The sequence below is a fragment of the Rhinoderma darwinii genome, chromosome 3 (genome assembly GCF_050947455.1).
Source record: "Rhinoderma darwinii isolate aRhiDar2 chromosome 3, aRhiDar2.hap1, whole genome shotgun sequence".
Classification (NCBI taxonomy): domain Eukaryota; kingdom Metazoa; phylum Chordata; class Amphibia; order Anura; family Rhinodermatidae; genus Rhinoderma; species Rhinoderma darwinii.
Window position 1 is genome coordinate 149,889,012 of NC_134689.1, and position 22,412 is coordinate 149,911,423.

Sequence of the window (22,412 nt, forward strand, 5' to 3'; positions counted from 1 at the left end):
CCATGTGGAAGAGATTTTGAACATTTTCCGGACAGAAGTCAGAACATGCTGCAGATTTTGTAATCTGCAGCATGCTAATTCTGTTCTGGATAGTTACTGCGAATTTCACCCCTTTCAATGTAGAAGTGGTGAAATCTGCAGTAAAAAATAATTACACGGTAAAATATGCACATAAAACGCAGCATTTCCATCCCGTGTAAGTCCAGCCTAAGGCCTTGTTCACACAGTGCAAATTTGCTGTAGATTTTGAATGTCCTTTTTTAAGCCAAAACCAGGAAAGGAACCGAAAAAGAAGAAAAATATAAAGGAAGGCCTTATAGGTCTGCACTCCTGGATGCAATTCTGTTTTTTGCTTAAAAATGCATGCAAAATCTGCAGCACATCTGCACTGTGTGAACAAGGCTCAAAGGGGTTTTCCAATGAGACATTTCTGACATATCCACAGGATATGTCAGATAAATGCAGGTCCCTATCTCTAGAACGGGGCTCCCTAAACCTCGTACTAGCTTTGTCTGATCTCGCTGACTCCCGGCCACTTCCTGGTTATATAGTCGGGAGTTACGAAAACTGCGTATCTCGCTCGGCTACACTGTTTCCGTAAGTCCCATAGTCGTGAATGGCGGTTACGGAAGCGGCGTAGAACGCAAGCTACTCTGTTTCTGTTACTCCTGACCATATAACCTTTTTCATGGTCGGAATTCACCTCATTCAGCCACAACACAGCGGCTGAATGGGGTTTAGCGGGTCCCTTTCTGGAGATAGGTGCGGGTCCCAGAGGTGGGACCCGCATCTATCTGACATTTATGTCCTATTCTGTGGATAGGTCATAAATGTCTCTCATGGGAAAACCCCTTTAAGAGCTCATTCAGACTGACTGACTATTTTCACTTCTGGGTGCCATCTAGGTGTAGAATTCATAGAACCTGAACTGAGCACTGACCCATTCTAGTTAATGGGCCAAATTGGAAAACTTTTTTGAAGGAAATCGCAGAAAAAAAAAAAACTGATGCAAACTTATCAGTTTATCACAGACTGAACTTGGACGAGTATCGCCGTTGGTACAGCTTCATCAGGTGACTCCTGGTGAAGCCGTACCAATGGCAATACGTGTGTGGTCTTAGCCCCACTCTTGCCCTCACAGGGCCCTTCTTCGATTTTAATTGTGTTTAAATGTTTTTCCTTTTTGAGTACTGCTGTGCTCATTGTTTGTACTTTTTCATGTATACTGTATTAAAGTAACTTAAATAGTCAGCACTCCAAGCATCTTTTTACGTATATTGCCATGCTCACCCAATTGATGGGTCTGCTGACAAATTCCAGTTGCTGGCATTTTTGCTTTGCAGCACTGGGTTCAAATCCAACCAAGGACAACATATGTATGGAATTTGTCTGTTCTCCTCGTGTTGCGTCTGTTTCCTCTGGGTACTCTAGTTTCCTTCCACACTTCAAAAACATACAGATAGAGATAAATAAACTCTATTGTCTATAGCTAGCTTTACAGTATAACCGTGTCACTCATGGGTGTAACTAGGAAACACTGGGCCCCATAGCAAACTTTTGACTGCCCCCCCCCCCCGTGTAGACGCCGCTGCTATACAGCCCCCCCCCCCCCGTGTAGACGCCGCTGCTATACAGCCCCCCCCCCGTGTAGACGCCGCTGCTATACAGCCCCCCCCCCGTGTAGACGCCGCTGCTATACAGCCCCCACCCCCGTGTAGACGCCGCTGCTATACAGCCCCCCTGTAGACGCCGCTGCTATACAGCCCCCCCTGTAGACGCCGCTGCTATACAGCCCCCCCTGTAGACGCCGCTGCTATACAGCCCCCCCTGTAGACGCCGCTGCTATACAGCCCCCCCTGTAGACGCCGCTGCTATACAGCCCCCCCCTGTAGACGCCGCTGCTATACGCCCCCCCTGTAGACGCCGCTGCTATACGGCCCCCCTGTAGACGCCGCTGCTATACGGCCCCCCTGTAGACGCCGCTGCTATACGGCCCCCCCTGTAGACGCCGCTGCTATACGGCCCCCCTGTAGACGCCGCTGCTATATGGCCCCCCCTGTAGACGCCGCTGCTATACGGCCCCCCCTGTAGACGCCGCTGCTATACGGCCCCCCCTGTAGACGCCGCTGCTATACGGCCCCCCCTGTAGACGCCGCTGCTGTACGGCCCCCCCTGTAGACGCCGCTGCTGTACGGCCCCCCCTGTAGACGCCGCTGCTGTACGGCCCCCCCTGTAGACGCCGCTGCTGTACGGCCCCCCCTGTAGACGCCGCTGCTGTACGGCCCCCCCTGTAGACGCCGCTGCTGTACGGCCCCCCCTGTAGACGCCGCTGCTGTACGGCCCCCCCCGTAGACGCCGCTGCTGTAGGCCCCCCACGCCGCTGCTGTACGCCCCCCCCCCCGCAGACGCCGCTGCTGTACGCCCCCCCCCGCAGACGCCGCTGCTGTACGCCCCCCCCCCGCAGACGCCGCTGCTGTACGCCCCCCCCCCGCAGACGCCGCTGCTGTACGACCCCCCCCGCAGACGCCGCTGCTGTACGACCCCCCCCCGCAGACGCCGCTGCTGTACGACCCCCCCCCCCGCAGACGCCGCTGCTGTACGACCCCCCCCCCCGCAGACGCCGCTGCTGTACGACCCCCCCCCGCAGACGCCGCTGCTGTACGGCCCCCCCCGTAGACAACGCTGCTGTACGCCCCCCCCCCCCCCCCCCGTAGACGCTGCTGTACAGCCCGAAAAATTAGCTAAAAAAAATTTGTGATTGAAAACCATATATCTGTTAAGTGTGTCTGCTATCACTAGCCTCTGAACACTTCCAGTCTACTCCTAGTTTAGGCTTATTTATACTAACACTTAGGGCTGGACGATTAATAGTAAAAAAACTTAAACCGAAATTTAGCGCAATTAATAGACGTCCTCTTGGGCATTTCATTTTTTTTCCTATTGTTTTTCCCGATTTAAACTATTTGCATCTTCAGGAAGCAGATACAGTTGAATCAAATGGTAGAGCAGTGGTCCCTGCCCTACCATTCACTGTGTATCGCCAGACACGAGGCAGTGACGTCGTCGTGCCTGTCTGCGCTGAGCTGCACAGACCGGGGCAGCCGAGGGATCTCCTCCACTCGTCGTTGGAACTGGGTTAGGTGAGTATGTATATATTTTTTTTTAGGCACTGTTGGGGCTGTGTGCGGGCAGCTATGGGGCATTAGTGTCAGGGGGTATATACAGTAGTATACAGCAGGCTCAGGGGATAAATATTAATTCAATGGCGTATCATTCAAATACGAGGTGTGGCATTCAGAAAGTGTGGCCTAAATAAGCATAATCGAGGTTACGTGTTCAATTAATTGTGATTTGATTTAAGTCCTAATCGCCCAGACCTACTAACACTTAATTTTTACATCCTCTATACCAGAAAAAAAAAAGTGTTAAAAGGAAACTGAATATAATGTAATTTTATAGCGACTTGCGTATTGGTATTTCTGTGGAGTAAAGGCGAGATACTCCTACCTCCTGGATGTTTAGTGGAAATAATCCATATTGTATTTGGTGATCAGGGACAGACTTATGTTATTAATCCGTTAATAAAAAAAGATTTCACGAAGTGCTTAGCAGCCGCCTCCTGCAGATTCCGTCAAAAATCCCGGACAAAATCGTACAACATGTAGCGCTATTTTGTCTGGTAAAATAAGATAAACCCGACGGACCTCATTATAATTAACTATTCATTCATTAACACTATAATTTGGTTTTCGCTTAACATTTCTCCTGCAGGTCATGAAGACTTACCACATGTATCATGCAGAGAGCATCAATGCAGAATCTAAGCTAAAAGAAGCTGAAAAACAAGAAGAGAAACAAATTGGAAGGTCTGTTGACCCAGTATTTCACTTACGGCTGGAAGATAAGCACCAAAGACGTAGCTCGGTAAAAAAAATTGAGAAAATGAAAGAGAAGGTACGTGTGTGACTATTGTATCCAAACATCCCTGTAAGTGGGTCCCTATAAGATCCTGCTCCGCTTTGTAAGTCGTTTTAATGACTTCTATTTCTGTCTCTAGCGCCAAGCCAAATACTCTGAGAACAAGCTGAAATCCATAAAGGCACGGAACGAATATTTATTAACACTAGAGGCAACAAATGCTTCTGTATTCAAATATTACATCCACGACCTTTCAGATTTACTTGATGTAAGTAACTCATTTATTACATCTAAATGTATTTTGTCATGAGCGAGGTCATTCTTGAGTGATTGGTTTAGTTGAATATTCCTTATGATGTGGATAAGAGTAATGTGAAGGAGTGTGCAGGAATGGTTTTCTACACATCTTAGATCCTTTTCATGCCTTGAGCAGGATACTCATTTTACTAAAAGATGCTTCAACAAGATCAGAACTAAAGAATAGTAGCCATACTTAACGACAACCAGTCCTGGCAGCATTCAAACAGATTTTTACATGAATATATTATGTTATATCCCCCAAGCTCGGCGCTTCCTCCTCTCTGATATGGTAGCATTGGAGACTTGACATATTAGGTTTTGAGATCACTGACAAAAAAAACACTCATTTTTAAAGCCATTTTGGAATCTGACAGCACCCAGTTCCCAACTATGAAACTGTGTGCTATAGGAATCCTGTTCCACAAGGACAGACCAAATACAGTAACTGCCCTTGTGCAGATTACTGTCAGAAAACACTGTTCAAATTCAATTGTAAAGAAAATACCCATGCAACACCAAGCTCTGTCTATAAGGCTGGGTTCACACGACCTATTTTCAGACGTAAACGAGGCGTATTATGCCTCGTTTTATGTCTGAAAATAGGGCTACAATACGTCGGCAAACATCTGCCCATTCATTTGAATGGGTTTGCCGACGTACTGTGCAGACGACCTGTCATTTACGCTTCGTCATTTGACAGCTGTCAAACGACGACGCGTAAAAATACAGCCTCGTCAAAAGAAGAGCAGGACACTTCTTTCAGACGTAATTTGAGCCGTTCTTCATTGAAGTCAATGAAGCACAGCTCAAAATTTACGGCTGTCCGAGAAGCCTCGCAAAATACGTGGAGGAGCTTTTACGTGTGAAACGAGGCAGCTGTTTTCTTCTGAAAACAGTGTCTTTTCAGACGTAAATGACAGCTAGCGTGTGCACATACCCTAAGAGATGTATTTCGTGTTTTTTTTTTTAGTTTTCTAAATGTAACGTGGTAAACCACTTATTTCACACCACAAAAATGGTTTCCTTTGTATAGACTAGACTGTGATAATATATGTCGAAATTCACAATTGTGTAAAGCTTGTGGTAATGCACCTACCCGCTAAACCTCACCACATAAATATGTTTCAGGTTACTACAATGACTAGTATATAAAAGGGGTTTTCCATCTTTATACAAAGTCAAAAATTCTGCAACATTTCAATATACTTTGTGATTTAATTTATCATTTTTAAGATCCGTTAATAGGAACATTCTTGTTTACATCCAAAGGCTAAAAACCAGTATCGACCTAATATGTCTCACAGCTGAGAGTTTTTTACAGTTGCATGCAGCCTAAGCAATCCTTTTTAAACTCCGATATCAGCAGCACAAATCTTTTGACTTCATATTTTGTTATAATGTTTCATGTTGCAGGTGAAATGTGTCAGTCTGGAGTAGTCTGTTTAGATCACCAGTTGCCCAGACTGGATACAGTTGTAGTAGACTCAAAGCTGTAACAAATATTAACCCCTTAACGACATCCAACGTATGGGTACGTCGTTGTCGTTAGGTACTTAACGCAATCCAACGTATGGGTACGTCGTTGTCGTTAGGTACTTAACGCAATCTAACGTATGGGTACGTTGGAGCGTTAAGTGGTCACTGTGTCTAAAGACACGGTGACAGAGTAAAGATGGCTGCTGTCCCTGACAGCAGGCCATCTTCACACGTGGCCCAGGGGGGGTGGCGCTCCCCCCCCCCCCCTGCATCGGCGATCGCTGTGATTGGTCGGTCAGTTCAGACAGTCCAATCGCGGCTTGTTGCGTCTATAACCTGTCACTGTGCCACAGGGCACAGTGATACGGTGGGGATTGGTGCGGTCTGGGACGGCACCAATCCCTGCCATGTACTTGTGATGGTGCCACCCCCCCCCTCCATTGCTACTATTGGTCGGTTTGCATAGACCGACCAATCATAGCCATGGCGGGCGTTTCAAACACCCTGCACCAGCTCTACCCACCTCATTCCGGTTTGGAACGGTGAGCAAAGCTGGTGTGTGAGTCTGTGAACCGAATAGTTACCGTTGCTGAGGCCTTCTGTGCTGCGATCGTCATCTTCTGCATCTTGCTGTGTGATCACTGACTTTGATCATCATCATCATCATCAACGGTGCTGCAGCTGATTATTTATTTATTTTTTTCTTTATAGCAGCAGCACTAGTGATTCCTGAATTTCCCAGTCCCTGTTCCAGCCCCCCCCCCACTCCTCTGTGTACGTCCTGCGGCCGCTGATCAGCAATTTTTACTGTTTTGCACCATCTCCGTGTGTGCAGCCTGCGGCCACTGAGTGCTGATCAGTGACCGACATCACTGATCAGCATCTGTGGTCATTTTTTTTAAACGTAGGTTTTGATTTTTTCTTTTTCTGAAAGCACCATCTCTGTGTGTGTGCCCTGCAGCCCTTGAGCGCTGATCGGCATCTGTTCTAATTTTTTGGCACAGGCTTATTTTTTGGCCTATTTTTACTGCACCATATTTTTGTGTGCGCCCTGCGGCCACTGAGTGAGTCTATAATCCGCCTCAGTGGTAATTTTGTTGACGCAGGTTTTTTTGGGCCTTTTTTATATATAAAACTGTAAAAAAGTTTTAAATAAAGTTAAATAAAATATAGTTAGGTGTATCTAGTACCTGCATAGGTAGGGTGTTAGGGTAGCGGTAGTTTAGGTGTAGCTAGTACCTGCATAGGTAGGACGTTAGGGTAGCGGTAGTTTAGGGGTAGTTAGTACCTGCATAGGTAGGGCGTTAGGGTAGCGGACATATAGGTTAGCGTCCGTTTTATAATAAAAAAAATTACATAACATTTTAGGTAGTTTTAGCTGTACAAAATTTTCTAAAGTTAATGTCAATTTACTGTAGTATATTTCTTATACTACAGTTTTTTTTCTAAAATATAGTGCTACATTTAGTGTCAGTGGTTACTGTAGCTTTATAGTTTGTCTAAATTTACTGGCGTATACTTTTTATACTGCAGGTTTTTTTAGCGCTAATATATAGCGTTACAGATTTAGCGTCAGTTGGTAACGGACATTGTTTTTTTACTGAAGTTCGTTCACTAAATGTTACATAGTGTAGTTTTATAGTTTTAGGCTAAATTTACTGCAGTCGTTTTTATACTACATTTTTTATTTTTTTTTGCAGATTGAACGTCACTAAATTTTAGTTAGGCTATGTTCACACGGAGTATTTTGCCGAGTTTTTTGACGCGGAAACTGCGTTGCAAAACTCGGCGAAAACGCCTCCCATTGATTTCAATGGGAGGCGTCGGCGTCTTTTTCCCGCAAGCAGTAAAACTGCCTCGCGGGAAAAAGAAGCGACATGCCCTATCTTCGGGCGTTTACGCCTCTGACCTCCCATTGACTTCAATGGGAGGCAGAGAAAGCGTATTTCACGGTGTTTTATGCCCGCGGCGCTCAATGGCCGCGGGCGAAAAACGGCGCGAAAATCGGCGTGCAGGGAGAGGAAAATCTGCCTCAAAGTTCCAAACGGAATTTTGAGGCAGATATTCCTCCTCCAAAATACTCCGTGTGAACATGGCCTAAGTGTCAGGTAGTCAGGAAATTCTTTAGTTTTATATTGCCATAATTTTTTGTTACTGAAGTTTGTTCAGTAAATTTTTTATACTTCCATTTTTTTTCTAGACTTTTATCTTCTTTCGTCTCTTTTTTTTTCTTTTTTTTATTCACCAATTTTGAAATACACGTGTAAAAGCACAACACACACAGACCCATGGGTTAAAATAAAGTCAGTGTTAGGCATCATTTACACGAGCGTAATATACGCGCGTGCATTTCACGCGTGTCGTACACGCCTATATTAGTCTATGGGGCAGTGCAGACAGTGCGTGAATTTTGGGCAGCGCGAGTGCGTTGCGTAAAACTCACGACATGTCCTTTCTTTCTGCGCTGTTCGCGCATCACGCACCCATTGAAGTCAATGGGTGCGTGAAAACCGCATGCCGCACGGAAGCACTTCCGTGCGAACTGCGTGATTCGCGCAACAGCTGTCAAACTCTGAATGTAAACAGGAAAGCACCACGTGCTTTTCTGTTTACAAACATCCAAACGGAGTGTCATAATGATGGTGGCTGCGAGAAAATCTCGCAGCCGCGCATCATACACTGATGACACACGCAGCTGTTAAGTGCCTTTTGCGCATGCAAAACGCCGCGTTTTTTGCGTGCGCAAAACGCACACGCTCGTGTAAATCAGGCCTTACACGTGTTAAAGCACTACACACCACCCTAATAAAAATGTCCCAATCATCCCAAAGGGATAAGCAGAGGAGGCATACGCCATCCTGGCATCTGACACTGATTCCGCCAGCAAGGGAGAAGAGGAATTCGCCCCATATATCTTGTCGTCGTCCTCATCATCATCCAGTGATGAGGAACTCACGCAAAGGCGACCCAGGACATCAGCTGAGGCAACCCCCCAGATAAGTGATCCCGTGTGGAACCCACCCCCTGAGAATTATGATCCTCAGATCCCAGAATTCATAGGCAGCTCAGGAACTCATTTTGAGACTGAAGGCCTCACAGAAATAGATTTTTTTTTTAAAGGTTTTCTTCAGTGAGGATTTAGTGAATTTGATGGTGGCCCAGACCGATTTATATGCCCAGCAATTTATTGCCCAGAACCCCACGTTGTCATATTCTAGACCCTTCAAGTGGACCCATGTAGATGCAGCGGAGATGCTCAAATTTTGGGGCCTTGTGCTGCATATGGGGCTAGTAAAGAAGCCACAGATCTGGCAATACTGGAGTACAGATGTTTTGTACAACACCCCAATTTACCGCATGGCAATGCCCCGGACTCACTTTGAAGCTATTCTTACATTTTTGCATTATAATAATAATGCACAGTGCCCGCCCCGTGATGACCCCACATTTGACCGCCTATTCAAAATCAGGCCAGTAATTAATAATTTCTGCACCAAATTTCAAGAAGCGTATACTCCCCAAAAGGACATTGTAATAGACGAGTCCCTTGTACATTTTAAGGGTAGGGTAAAATTCTGTCAATACCTGCCCAGTAAGAGGGCAAGGTATGGGATAAAAATGTACAAACTGTGCGAGAGTAGCTCAGAGTACACCTACAAGTTTCGGGTTTATGAAGGGAAGGACTCCAGGATTGAACCCCCAGAATGCCCCCCCCTGTCCTGGGAGTTAGTGGGAAAATAGTGTGGGATTTGGTGCACCCACTGCTGGACCAGGGTTATCAACTTTACGCGGATAACTTCTACACCAGCATCCCACTATTTAAATGCCTCCCCACCAGAAATACTGCAGCATGCGGCACAGTGCGTAAAAACCAAAGCGGCCTCCCTAAAACACTGCTTGGCCAACGTGTCAGAAGGGGTGAGAGCAGTGCATTATGCAGCGAGGACGTGTTGTTTGTCAAGTATAAGGACAAGAGGGATGTCCTTCTCAACCACAATACATGGGAACGGCAGCGTCCTTGTCCCTGTACGAGGTACCACAACTGTGACCCACAAGCCAGATTGCATCGTGGGCTGTAACAAGTACATGGGAGGGGTTGATCTCTCAGATCAAGTGCTAAAGTCCTATAGTGCCATGAGAAAAACAAGGTTCTGGTACAAAAAGGTGGCCGTGCACGTGGTACAGATGGCAATGTATAACGCTTATGTGCTATCCAAATGTGTAGGCAGGACAGGGTCATTCCTTAATTTTCAGGAGGAGATTATCAAGGTGCTTGTATTGTACCAGGGCAACACTTTGCCGGCATCGTTCCCCAAACTGCAAAGATGGGAAGATCCCAAAAAAGGTGCAGAGTGTGTAGCAAAAGGGGCATAAGAAGGGACACCACTTATCAGTGCGACACCTGCCCCGAAAAACCTGGCCTGTGCATAAAGGTTTGCTTCAAGGTTTGCTTCAAGGCTTGCAACACATCTATGAATTATTAATTTTATTATTCATGTACCCTTTTATTATACTCTGATTTGGTCTTCACAACATACACATGCCCCCACATTATACATTGAAATATCCGTAAATATGGCCTAATTCAAATAAATTCAGACAAAAACTTTTGTGGTGTTCCCACTGTTTTGGTCCCTCAGGGGCTTTGCAAATGCGACATGGCCTCCACAAACCAATCCAGCAAAATCTGAATGCCAAATAGCACTTCTTCCCTTCCGAGCCCTGCCATGTGTCCAAACAGCCGTTTATGACCACATATGGGGTATTGTTTTACTCAGGAGAAACTGCTCTACAAATGTTGCGGTGCTATTTCTGCTTTAGTTCTCGTGGAAATGTTAAAAAATTAGCTAAACCTACATTTTATTGAAAAAAATTTAGATTTTCACGGCCTATTTCCATTAATTTCTGCAAAAAACCTGTGGGGTCAAAATGCTAACTATACTCTTAGATAAGTTCCTTGATGAGTGTAGTTTCCTGAATGGGTTCACTTTTGGGGGGTTTCTACTGTTTTGTCCCCTCAGGGGCTTTGCAAATGCGACATGGCCTCCGCAAACCATTCCAGCTAAATTTGAGTTCCAAAAGTTTATGACCACACGTGGGGTATTGTTTTAATCAGGAGAAACTGCTCTACAAATGTTGTGGTGTTTTTTCTGCATTAGTTCTCGTGGTAATGAAAAAAAATTAGCTAAACCTACATTTGGCGCCAAAACGAAGCGGTAAACCGCTACTAAAATACGCAGCGCCAACAACTGGATGAACCAGACACCAGGAGGTACAAGTGCCTGATGAAGGTCTAATATATGACCTAAACCTCCGGCATTAACTTTTGATAAAATAAAACCGATATGCTAAAATCATCACCTTGTGTGCCGAATATTTCTATACCCTTAGATAAGTTCCTTGAGGAGTGTAGTTTCCTGAATGGGTTAACTTTTGGGGGGTTTCCACTGTTTTGTCCCCTCAGGGGATTTGCAAATGGCCTGCGCAAACCATTCCAGCTAAATTTGAGCTCCAAAAGTCAAATGGCGCTCTTTCCCTTCTGAACCCTGCCGTGTGTCCAAACAGCCGTTTATGACCACATATAGGGTATTGGGGTCAAAATGCTAACTATACCTTTGGATAATTTCTTTGAGGGGTGTAGCTTCCTAAATGGGGTCACTTTTCTGGGGATTCTACTGTTTTGGCACCACAAGACCTCTTCAAACCGGACACGGTGCCTAAAATATATTCTAATAAAAAGGAGGCCCCTAAATCCACTAAGAGCTCCTTTGCTTCTGAGGCTTGTGTTTCAGTCCATTACCACTTTAGGGCCACATTTGAGATATTTCTAAAAACTGCAGAACCTGGGCAATAAATATTGAGTAACGTTTCTCTGTTAAAACCTTGTGTGTTACAGAAAAAATGGATTAAAACGAATTCTCTGCAAAAAAAAATGAAATTTGTAAATTTCACCTCCACTTTGCTGTAATTCCTGTGAAGCACCTAAAGGGTTAAGAAACTTTCTAAAAGCTGTTTTTAATACTTTGCGGGGTTAGGTTTTTAAAATGTGGTGATTTATGGGGGGTTTCTAATATATAAGGCCCTCAAAGTCACTTTAGATCTGAACTTGTCCCTAAAAAAAAATAGCCTTTTGAAATTTTATTGAAATTGTGCGGAATTGCTGCTAAAGTTCTAAGCCTCGTAACGTCCTTGAAAGAGAAAAGAATGTTCAAAAAACAATGCCAACATAGAGTAGACATATGTGGTATGTGAACTAGTAACTATTTTGTGTGGTATAACTATCGGTGTTACAAGCAGATACATTTAAATTTAGAAAAATGCTAATTTTTACAAATTTTCTCTAAATTTTGATGTTTTTTACAAATAAACACTGAATATATCGACCAAATTTTACCACTAACTTAAAGTACAATGTGTCATGAGAAAACAGTCTCTGAATCGCTTGGATAGGTAAAAGCATTCCGGAGTTATTACCACATAAAGTGACACGTCAGTTTTGAAAAAAATGGCCTGGTCCATAAGGCGAAAACAGGCGGTGTCCTTAAGGGATTAATTCTGTATTGGTTGACAACTAGACATAAACAAGAATGTTTCCATTTACTGAGTCCTATACTATGGCCAAAAGTATGTGGACACCTTATTATCGAGTTCAGGTGTTTCAGCCACACCCATTGCAAACAGGTATACAAAATCTCTATAGACAAACATGGATAGTAGTATATGTCATATTAAAGAGCTCAGTGACTTTAAAAGTGGCAGTCATTGAATGCCACCTTTGCCACAAATCTGTTTATGAAATTTTTGATCTGCTAGATCTGGCCCAGGCAATTGTAAGTGCTATTATCGTGACGTCGAGGTATCTAGGAGTAACAACAACTCCGCCATGATGTGGCAGACCACACAGACTCTCAGAATGGGGTCGCCGAGTTCTGAACTTGTAAAAATTACCTATCCTCTTGCACTCACTAGAGTTTCAAACTGCCTCTGGAAATGACATCCGCACAAGAACTGTGCATTAGGTGCTACATGAAATGGATTTCCATGACTGAGCAGCTGCACACAAGCCTAAGATCATCAAAATACATATAGATTGTATGACTGTACACATTGGTCTATCCAATGTAAACATTGAAAATTGAAATCACATTTGCTATTAAGTGTGAACCAGTTACTGGGGAAAAAAAGTTGTACAAATCTCATATGCCACAAATATATGCCGCCATTTGTTTCTTTGCTTTTGATTGTGCAGTTACTGAATATTCCTTAGGAACAATGTTTCTGGTAAAGAATACTTCTGTACATATAGAATATCACATGGAAAATGACAATTAGTTTTTTTTTTCTGTCTGATTTGTAAAGAATCAGACAGAAAAGAAAATCTCTTTATGGCTCTGTAGGAAATGATGGGCATACAGAAAATAGACTTATTACGGCTGCATACATCCCCTGAAATATAGAGAACAAAGGAAATATAGGAGCTGCACAGTAGTATAAACCAAAAAATGGTGGGTGCTATCCTCGGAGGAATCTTGACAAAAAACCTCAAGCAAGCATCCGACCACAATCCAAAGGAAGAGGCAGCACTCCAGTACTATAGAAAAATCCCAAAATGTATTCACCCAACATACAGGCAATGTTTCACTTTCCCATTGAAGGCATTGTCAAGCCTTCAATGGGAAGGTGAAACGTTACCTGTATGTTGGGTGAATACACTTTGGGATTTTTCTATAGTACTGGAGTGTTGCCTCTTCCTTTGGATTGTCCCCTGAAATATAGCCGTGGCACACCTTCTGTACAATTTCATATTGATGAAACAATGGCTCATATCTGTTCATGCTGCAGTTGTTAATATATTCCATGACTTCTTTAACAGTGGTTTATTTAGCTTGCTGATAGGCATTGCCTTTAACTTTTTGGAGGTTTTGATCCTGTCCCTTTTTGCAAGCAGGAAAATATATTTAAAATTAATTTAGTCATCACTGCAATCTGAAGGCCCCTTCCCTCCTCTTTTCCTAAAAAGCACACAAGTACTAGAATCTTAAAACCTTTCTATACGAACGTATTACTGTAAATATTTTCAACACATCTTGGAATTTTAAAGGGGGTGTTTGGAATTAGAAAACATGGCTGACTATTTTTCTCTGGAAGAAAGCAAAGTACATAAAATCACCGGTACAGCAAGAGCAAGATATGGCTATATTATCTGTATTCTGTACTGGGTTTTGTGTATGCACCTATTTTCTATGTCGTATCTTGCTCTCCCATCTTTTAACTGTACTGGTGATATTATGTACTTTGACTATTTTTCTATTAAATTTTATTTGTACTATTACTCAGGTGTGCTATCCTTCTATTTTTGGGATACTATTGTAGGTTTTCATATATGTACATGTTGTGCTTTGAGGAGCTTGTTTAGGTTGTGCTTTCTTCCAGAAACTGCACAACAACACCAGTTAATGGGTTGCGTCTGGTATTGCTGTGTGGCTCCATTAAAGTGAATGGGGCTAAGCTGCAATACCACATGCAACCTGTAGTCAGGCGGGGTGCGGTTTATGAAAGGAAGCAGCCACGTTTGTCTAGTACTGTAAAATCCATTCCTATTTGACATTGTGAACAAACATAAAGCTGCTTGTTCAAAAACATGATAAATTATCGGATATTGTGCCTTGTGGATTGATTCACTGTTCTTAACTGTACATTCTGCTTGACTCGTATAACAACTTTCTCCCCACTGAATATGATGAATTATTTTTGGAAATGCTATACTTTTAAGTGTGCTGACTGCTCATCAGCCAATTTGGCAGCGTTAAATGAAATGTTTCTAACAGCTGGCAGTCTTGAGAATGTGAAATAACACTGTACCATGTGTGAAATATAAATTGAGACAAGGTGCCAAGTCTTGTCACCTGCCTCCCCTGTGTAAAACATTTTTTTTCCCCAATAAATTGTTTTGAAACCATACCGCTTTGGCTGTAGTTCTACATGTTTTAGTTGTCACTATTTGAATGGTGATGTGCTTGTTTGTGTAATGGATATTATTCAATGGATCACCAGTATGATAGGTTTAATAGTTATGACATTTGGTCATACTGATGTCAAGGTTTTGTGTTTTGCAGTGCTGTGATCTGGGGTACCATGCAAATTTAAACCGAGCCATGAGAACCTATCTCTCTGCTGAATACAACTTGGAAACTTCACGGCATGAAGGCTTAGACATTATAGAGAATGCGGTTGATAACCTTGAGCCCAGGAATGACAAGCAAAGATTTATGGAGATGTATCCAACTTCGTTCTGCCCACCAATGAAATTTGAGTTTCAGCCTCACCTCGGTGATGAGGTAAGACCAGGAACAAAAAAACAATGTCTTCTCTCGGATTGCATTATAATTGGATACAAGCTTTAAAGTTTGGGTGCATACATACATTATTTAACATACAAGCTGCATTCTGTTTTATTGTTGCTTCTAAAAAAAAAAAAAGACACCTGTTAGGTCCTTTACACACTGCATTTGCAGTGTCCATTGGAGGTATACGTCGGGAGACTTTCCCAGTGGGTACCTCCGATGGTTGCCACCGTATGGGTATGAAATGGCATCTGTCGCTCTTAGGCTTCCATGTTAAAAAAAAAAAAATAATAATTATAATGTATACCGGCTAACATTGCGCAGTATGTTTTATTTTTTTTTTACTTCTGGATGCACCTGTATGTAATAGCGCAGCAAACTGCACTATTCAATACCTCAGAAAAATACATATACTGGTTCGTCGGAGGCCAAAATAACACTCTTTTAACCTCTGTTGGGTTAGGCCTATTGATTCGTTTGGCGTATGCATCGGGAGATTTCCTGGCACATACAGCAAATGAATATTGCAGTGTGAAAAGGGCCTTACAGGTAATTACACTGACTTTCTTACATACTTTTTCTTGCAACTGTAAGTGAACCCTTTGGAATTACCTGGCTTTCTGCATTGATTTACTCTTGTAAATTCTCTTTTTTTTAATTGAAATATGAAAAAGCATATAACAAATACAGGACATTGAAGACCATTTCCAAAAGCGTAATATAAAGGTAAGTATTCATACAACAGGTGACTCACAGGCCAGAAAAAGGCTGTGGATTAGAGTCCTCCCATACAGATTATAAAGTCATCTGAACGTGTATCATAAAAAGAAATAAGAAGCGATCCAAGTCCGATTCCGCATACAAAGGTGCTATGAAATACATATAAAATACATATAAAAAAAGATCTAAAAAATGGCAACAAGGTAAGGACAGCCAATAAAAGTGGTAATAGCTTTATCCTAAAAAAGACCAGTTAAGGCCAGAGTAGTCATAATAAGTTACAAAGGCAATGGGGAGTTGGTTAAAGGAACCGGGAACGGTAAAGCTCCCATCTAATTGAGAGAAGAGGTTAAAAAAAACGATCGAGGTGTAGGTATGCTCATATGACCTTAGGAAATAAAATGAAAGAGGTAGAAGTATCTGGGGATTAAGAGGAGAATCGCCCAGAAATGGGGAATAGTGGTTCGCATCAAGGGGGATGTGGTCAATAAACTAGAAGGTGGAGTTGCGATTCTGCGAACATAGTCCAACCATGGCCCCCAGATGGACAAGTAGGAAGATCTAGAGTTATGTTCCCATGTTGCCAATTCCTCCATGTGGCACAGTTGGTGCATTTTAGAAAGCCACATATCAGCAGTCGGGGGAGAAATATCTCTCCATTTTATAGGTATTCGTAATTTCATGGCAGAAATGAGAGTAGGTAAATGTTCATTTAATGGTGTAAAGTTTGGTTGAGGGCGCCATAGTAGGCCCAATTCAATGTATAAGTAGTAGAGCATATTGTATTCATATAAGCGGTTCAATTGCATTCCAGAAGGGTCTAATGAGAGAACAGTCCACCAAATATCTGATAAACTGCCTGTTTCCATGTTACATCTCCCAACAGGTATCACAAGGGATCAAATCAATCCTATTCAGGGGTTCCATACCATCTAACCAGAGTCTTATGAGTTTTCCTGAACATGCACACATCTGGAAAAGCCATGACAATGGGTCATAAAGGTTATTTCAGAGGCTGTGAAACAAGAATGTAATTCTCTCTCCCAATCTAAAATAAACCCTGGGCGGTCATCATTTTGGTGCAACAACAAATCAGAATATATTCTGGATAGAATTTGCTCTGGTGGGGATGTTAATAGGAAATAATTCTCCAGGCATGTGGGGTCACCTCTAGCTTGGCAACAATTGTTCTGAAATTTCTGACATGTAGTTATTAAATCAAACGTTTGAAGGTTTGAGGGTGGTAACACACCAATGTCTTCACATAGAGTAGATAAGTTGGGAGTCTGGCTGGGTCCTAGAAGCCTAAATACCCTCAACGGAGAAAGTCTTAGCCAATATGTTAGTATATCTAGTAAGGAATTGTCTAAGTAAGATGGCAAAACACTCAAGGGAGCTAGGGGAGACAGAATATCTCTCTAAATTCAAGGCCTTCATCTTATAACAAATCTTTAGGAGGCGTTTAGTCAGATCGCTCGGAAGACTAAATCTAGCACCCAGTGGGACATTGATCCATAGAAATAACCAAGGGTGTTTCCCCATCAAGCATCTCTCAATATCAACGTACGGTAAGATTAAGTTGATATCTGCAAGCTGAGACCACCTAGAAAGTTGAATAGCCCTGTAGTATGTATACAGGTCCAGCAAACCAAAATCATCCGGTCTCGTCTTCTGGATCAATATTGTATAGGCCAAACTCGAGTGTTTCCCATTCCATAAGAACTGGTTAAATAGAGACTTGAACTTAGTGAAGAAGACCCTAGGTACATCCAGTGGGAGTGTCTGAAGAACATATAAAATCTTGGGAAGAAACGTTGAGAGCAGATTTTTCCTGCCTATCCACAATCCAAAAAGGATATTGAGCTTCAATAAGTAGTTCTTAATTTTCTTATCTAAAGTTGCATAATTGAGTTGGTAGCGTAATTTGGGGTCAGTAGGGATCATAATCCCTAAATATTTTATCGCCCGAGAAGGCCATTTGAAGGGCAAGCCTGCTATGATTGTTCTGAGCTGATCCTGGGGGTACAGAGATACTAAGAGCTTAAGATTTATCATAATTAATCTTAAATGTTTTTGAGGAATTTGGACACACACTTTAAGATGTATGGGAATGCAACATTTTGGTTGGTGATAAAAAGTAAGAGGTCATCCACAAGGCGGCAGTGGAATTGGTATAACGACCGATTTATAAGACCGATTATCAGTATTAAGGCACTCAAAATGGAAAAGACCTAGAGACCTGAGGGGTAACTCCCAACTTCATGGTGGTACATAACTAAAGTCACTCACGCATCCGCAGGTAGGAACGTGCAGAGACGTCTGACATGGGACAGGTGACCTTTAGTCCAAAGAAGGTTTCAGGTGATAGCAGCCGTCGCCGTATTCTTTCTGGTCTTAGGAGATTTCGTCTTAGAGGATGTCTGCCAAGCAGAGTGTGGAGAAAGAGTTGGAAATTCAGTCTCCTTCTGAACTGGGAGCCAGGAAGGGAGATTAATCAGAGCGATCTCTAGTTTTTCCCACACTTTAAGGAGGTCATCCGGTGAGTGTATGACCAAATGAAGTTCATCCTTGGATATAGCAATTCTGAAAGGAAATAGCCATCGAAAGGGTATTCTTTTCATCATTGTCTTTTAGCCAGAGTGCTGGCTGAGAGGTCTTGATATACGGCAATCTTGGTGCCTTCATATATAATCTCTGGCGTGTCCCTAACGGCTTTTACGATATCTGGCGTGTCTAGGTAACTCAACAGCCTGCAAATAATGTCCCTAGGCGGTTCCAATGGGGCCGGTTTCGGTCGTTGAGGCCTGGAGCCCCTTGGATGATGTCTTTGTCAGATTCTTCAGTGCCGTTGGGGAATGCAAAAATTTGGTGCGTAACATGAGGTAAGATGTCAGCTGCTGTTGCCTCAGGAATACCATTGATATGGATGTTCGTCGTCCTGCTCCTGTTCTCCTGATCTTCCAGCATCAGATGACCACTGTTAAGGTGTGACTGATGCGACACCAGAACCAACTATTGTAGCCATTCCGGCTTCATATCTGTTTATAAAACGTCTTCTGAGGGCTTCTAAATTTAGTTTGCCTTGAGACATGGTTCAGACACCAATCTTTCTTGAGAACAGGTTTGTCAGTAACCGGGTTTTGTGGGCTTTTATTTAATGAGCAAAGCACCTGTGAAACCCACACTTCCAATCTCATCTTCTTACTTGAAACACCTTTTGCAAATTAACAATTGGAGAAGTCATTAACACAGAGGTTCGCTTACTTTTTCTCCCTACACTATGTATGTTTACTCAAAGTATTCAATAAAAGAACTAAATTGTACAACTATTTGTGTGTTATTAGTTTAGTTACATTGTGTTTGTTTATAATTGTAACTTGGATAACAATCTGACCACATTTTATTAGTAATCAATACAGAAATTCATTTAATTCCAAAGGGTTCACTTACTTTTTCTTGCAACTGTATACAGTATCAATGCATTAAACACAGCGCTGCATTGTGGGATATTATAGAAGTTTAAAATTACCAAGGGAAGCAAGAGAAATATTTTCCAGCTGTATCTGGCTAAGGCCTCATGCACACGACCGTAGCGGTCCGGGCTCATTGAAAATAAAGGCCGCGGCCATGTGCACGACCCGCGATTGGTTACGGTCGTGTGCATGAGGCCTTACGCTGGATGATGAGGAAAAACATATAATAGATTAGATGAACTACTACATTAAAGTGCTCTGGTTCATGTTTTTGCGATTATGTAAAGTCACCAGTGCTGAAGTTGGACTCGAAAGCTTACTTTTTTTTCCTTTCTTTTGAATGAAGGTTTGCCAAGTCAGTGCTCAGCAGCCGTTACAGAGTGAACTTATACTCCGGTACCAGCAGCTTCAGTCTCGACTGGCTACCCTGAAAATTGAAAATGAAGAGGTAATGCCATGTTTTAATATGATCTAGTATATAAAGCCGGGCAGCAAATATTACTGCACAGTAGATCATTCACCAGACTACTGACTGCCCCTGTTTTCTTGAAGCAAAATTATATAGATGGTTATCTAAATATATAAAACAGTCAGGCTCAGTTTGTTGGAGCCTCCTTCGCAGATGTTGTCAGATTTGACCAGAAGAAAGGTTTATAAAAGGAAACCATGACGCACACGTGAACAGAGCCTAAGTTCAATGTTTCTGCCTTCCTCTGGATTAACCAAGGTTAACTTTGATTTATTTATTTCCCTCCAACACACTTTCCATTTCCATCCATTTTTCTTAATTTAACCCCTTCCCGCTCCTTGACGTACTATTACGTCATGGCAGCTGTATCGTTCGCGCTCCATGCCGTAATAGTACGTCTCGGGAGTAACGGCCGTTTCGGCCGTCCTCCCGACACATACAGGAGCTGTGACCGCTGCTGTCTTGTTCAGCAGCTGTCACAGCTCCTACAGCGGGGACCGATCGCTGTGTCCCCGCTGATTAACCCCTTAAAAGCCGCGTTCTATAGAGATCGCGGCTTTTTAGGGGACAAGCTGCCATCGCCGGCCTGCTACGCAAAAGCGGCCGGCGATGGTGACTATGGCAACCGGACACCAAACAATGGCGTCCGGCTATGCCATAGATGGAAGCCTAGTGGGTCCTGACAACGTCAGGACCCACTATGCTTGCTGTCAGTGAGTAGCTGACAGTTCTAATACACTGCACTACGCATGTAGTGCAGTATATTAGAATAGCGATCAGGGCCTCCTGCCCTCATGTCCCCTAGTGGGACAAAGTAATACAGTAAAAAAAAAGTTAAAAAAAGATGTGTAAAAATAAAAGATTTAAAAGTAATAAAAGTAAAAATCCCCCTTTTTCCCTTATCAGTCCTTTATTATTAATAAAAATATATAAACAAACAAATAAACTATACATAATTGGTATCGCCGCGTCCGTAACGGCCTGAACTACAAAAATAAAAAGAGATCAAAAAGTCGCATGTACCTAAAAATGGTACTGATGGAAAATACAGTTCGTTACGCAAAAAATAAGTCCTCGCACGGCTTTATTGATGGAAAAATAAAAAAGTTCTGGCTCTTAGAATAAGGTAACACAAAAAGTGAATGATTGTTTACAAAACGTATTTTATTGTGCAAACGCCATAAGACATAAAAAAAAACTATAAACATCTGGTATCGCCGTAATCGTATCGCCCCGCAGAATAAAGTGAATATGTCATTTATAGCGCACGGTGAACGCTGTAAAAAAAATAGAATAAAAAAACAATAGTAGAATTGCTGTTTATTAGTCACCACGCCACCTAAAAATAGAATAAAAACTGATCAAAAAGCCGCATGCACCCCAAGAAAACTACAATGGTTTCCTCAAGGGGTCTAGTTTCCAAATTGGGGTCACTTTTGGGGGGTTCCCAATGTTTTGCCACCACAAGACCTCTTCAAACCGGACATGGTGCCTAATAAAAAGGAGGGCTCAAAATCCACTAGGTGCTCCTTTGCTTCGGAGGCCGGGGCTTCAGTCCATTACCGCACTAGGGCCACATGTGGGATATTTCTCAAAACTGCAGAATCTGGGCAATACGTATTGAGTTGCGTTTCACTGATAAATCCTTTTGTGTTATAAAAAAAATGGTATAAAGAGGATTTTCTGACAAAAAAAAAAGGAAATTTCACCTCTACTTTGCTCTAAATTTTTGTGAAACACCTAAAGGGTTCATAAACTTTCTAAATGCTGTTGTGAATACTTTGAGGGGTTTAGTTTCTAAAATGGGGTATTTGATAGGGGTTTCTAATATATGGGCCCCTCAAAGCAACTTCAGAACTGAACTGGAACCTAAAAAAATAAATAAATGAGGCAATACTTCGCTTCTTACATTATACTGATAATAAGCCGTGCCCACCCCGAGATGACCCCAGTTTTGACCGTTTGTATAAACGGAGACCCCTATTAGACCGTTCCAGTGCCCGGTTTTCCCAAGCATACACCCCAGAGAAGTGTATTTCTATTGATGAGTCCCTGGTACATTTTAAAGGGAGGGTTCAATTCCGCGAGTACCTGCCGGGTAAGAGGGCAAGGTATGGCGTGAAGATGTATAAGCTGTGCGAGAGGGTATCAGGGTATACCTACAGGTTTAGGATATATGAAGGAAAGGCCACCCCCAAACCAGACTGCATCCTGGACTACAATAGGTACATGGGAGGTGTGGACTTGTAAGATCAAGCCCTGAAGCCCTACAGCGCCATGCGGTGTGGTATAAGAAGCTGGCCGGGCACATCATACAGATGGCATTGTACAATGCGTACATGCTACGTCGATGTGCAGGCCAGACGGGAACTTTCCTGGAATTTCAAGAGGTGATTATCAAGAACCTAATCTTTAGGGACCAAGAAGGGGGGGCACCCAGTACTTCTGGAAGCGAGCCCACACGCATCGTACCAGGGCAACACTTTCCAGGAGAAGTTCCCCAAACTGGCAAGAAGGGAAAAAGTCAAAAGAGGTGCAAAGTCTGCTATAAGAGGGCGATAATGGATGACACAATATATCAATGTGACACGTGTCCCGAATAACCAGAGCTCTGTATGAAAGTGTTTTAAAATTTATCATACATCCCTTGGTTTATAATTTACCCCAATTTTACTTACCCTGATGCACTCCACACAGCTTATCCCCCCTCGT

General features: G+C 42.8%; 1 protein-coding gene across 5 annotated transcripts in view; it reads left to right on the plus strand.

Annotated features, from left to right (window-relative positions):
• Nucleotides 1-22,412, plus strand: part of SRGAP1 (SLIT-ROBO Rho GTPase activating protein 1) — a 182,765-nt gene that overhangs the window by 114,464 nt on the left and 45,889 nt on the right. For all 5 annotated transcript variants that reach the window (XM_075856867.1, XM_075856864.1, XM_075856863.1 and 2 more), the window contains exons 5-8: nucleotides 3,772-3,954; nucleotides 4,058-4,186; nucleotides 14,811-15,032; nucleotides 19,578-19,679. In XM_075856867.1, the coding sequence (XP_075712982.1) occupies nucleotides 3,772-3,954; nucleotides 4,058-4,186; nucleotides 14,811-15,032; nucleotides 19,578-19,679 (636 nt within the window). The remainder of the gene's footprint in view (nucleotides 1-3,771; nucleotides 3,955-4,057; nucleotides 4,187-14,810; nucleotides 15,033-19,577; nucleotides 19,680-22,412) is intronic.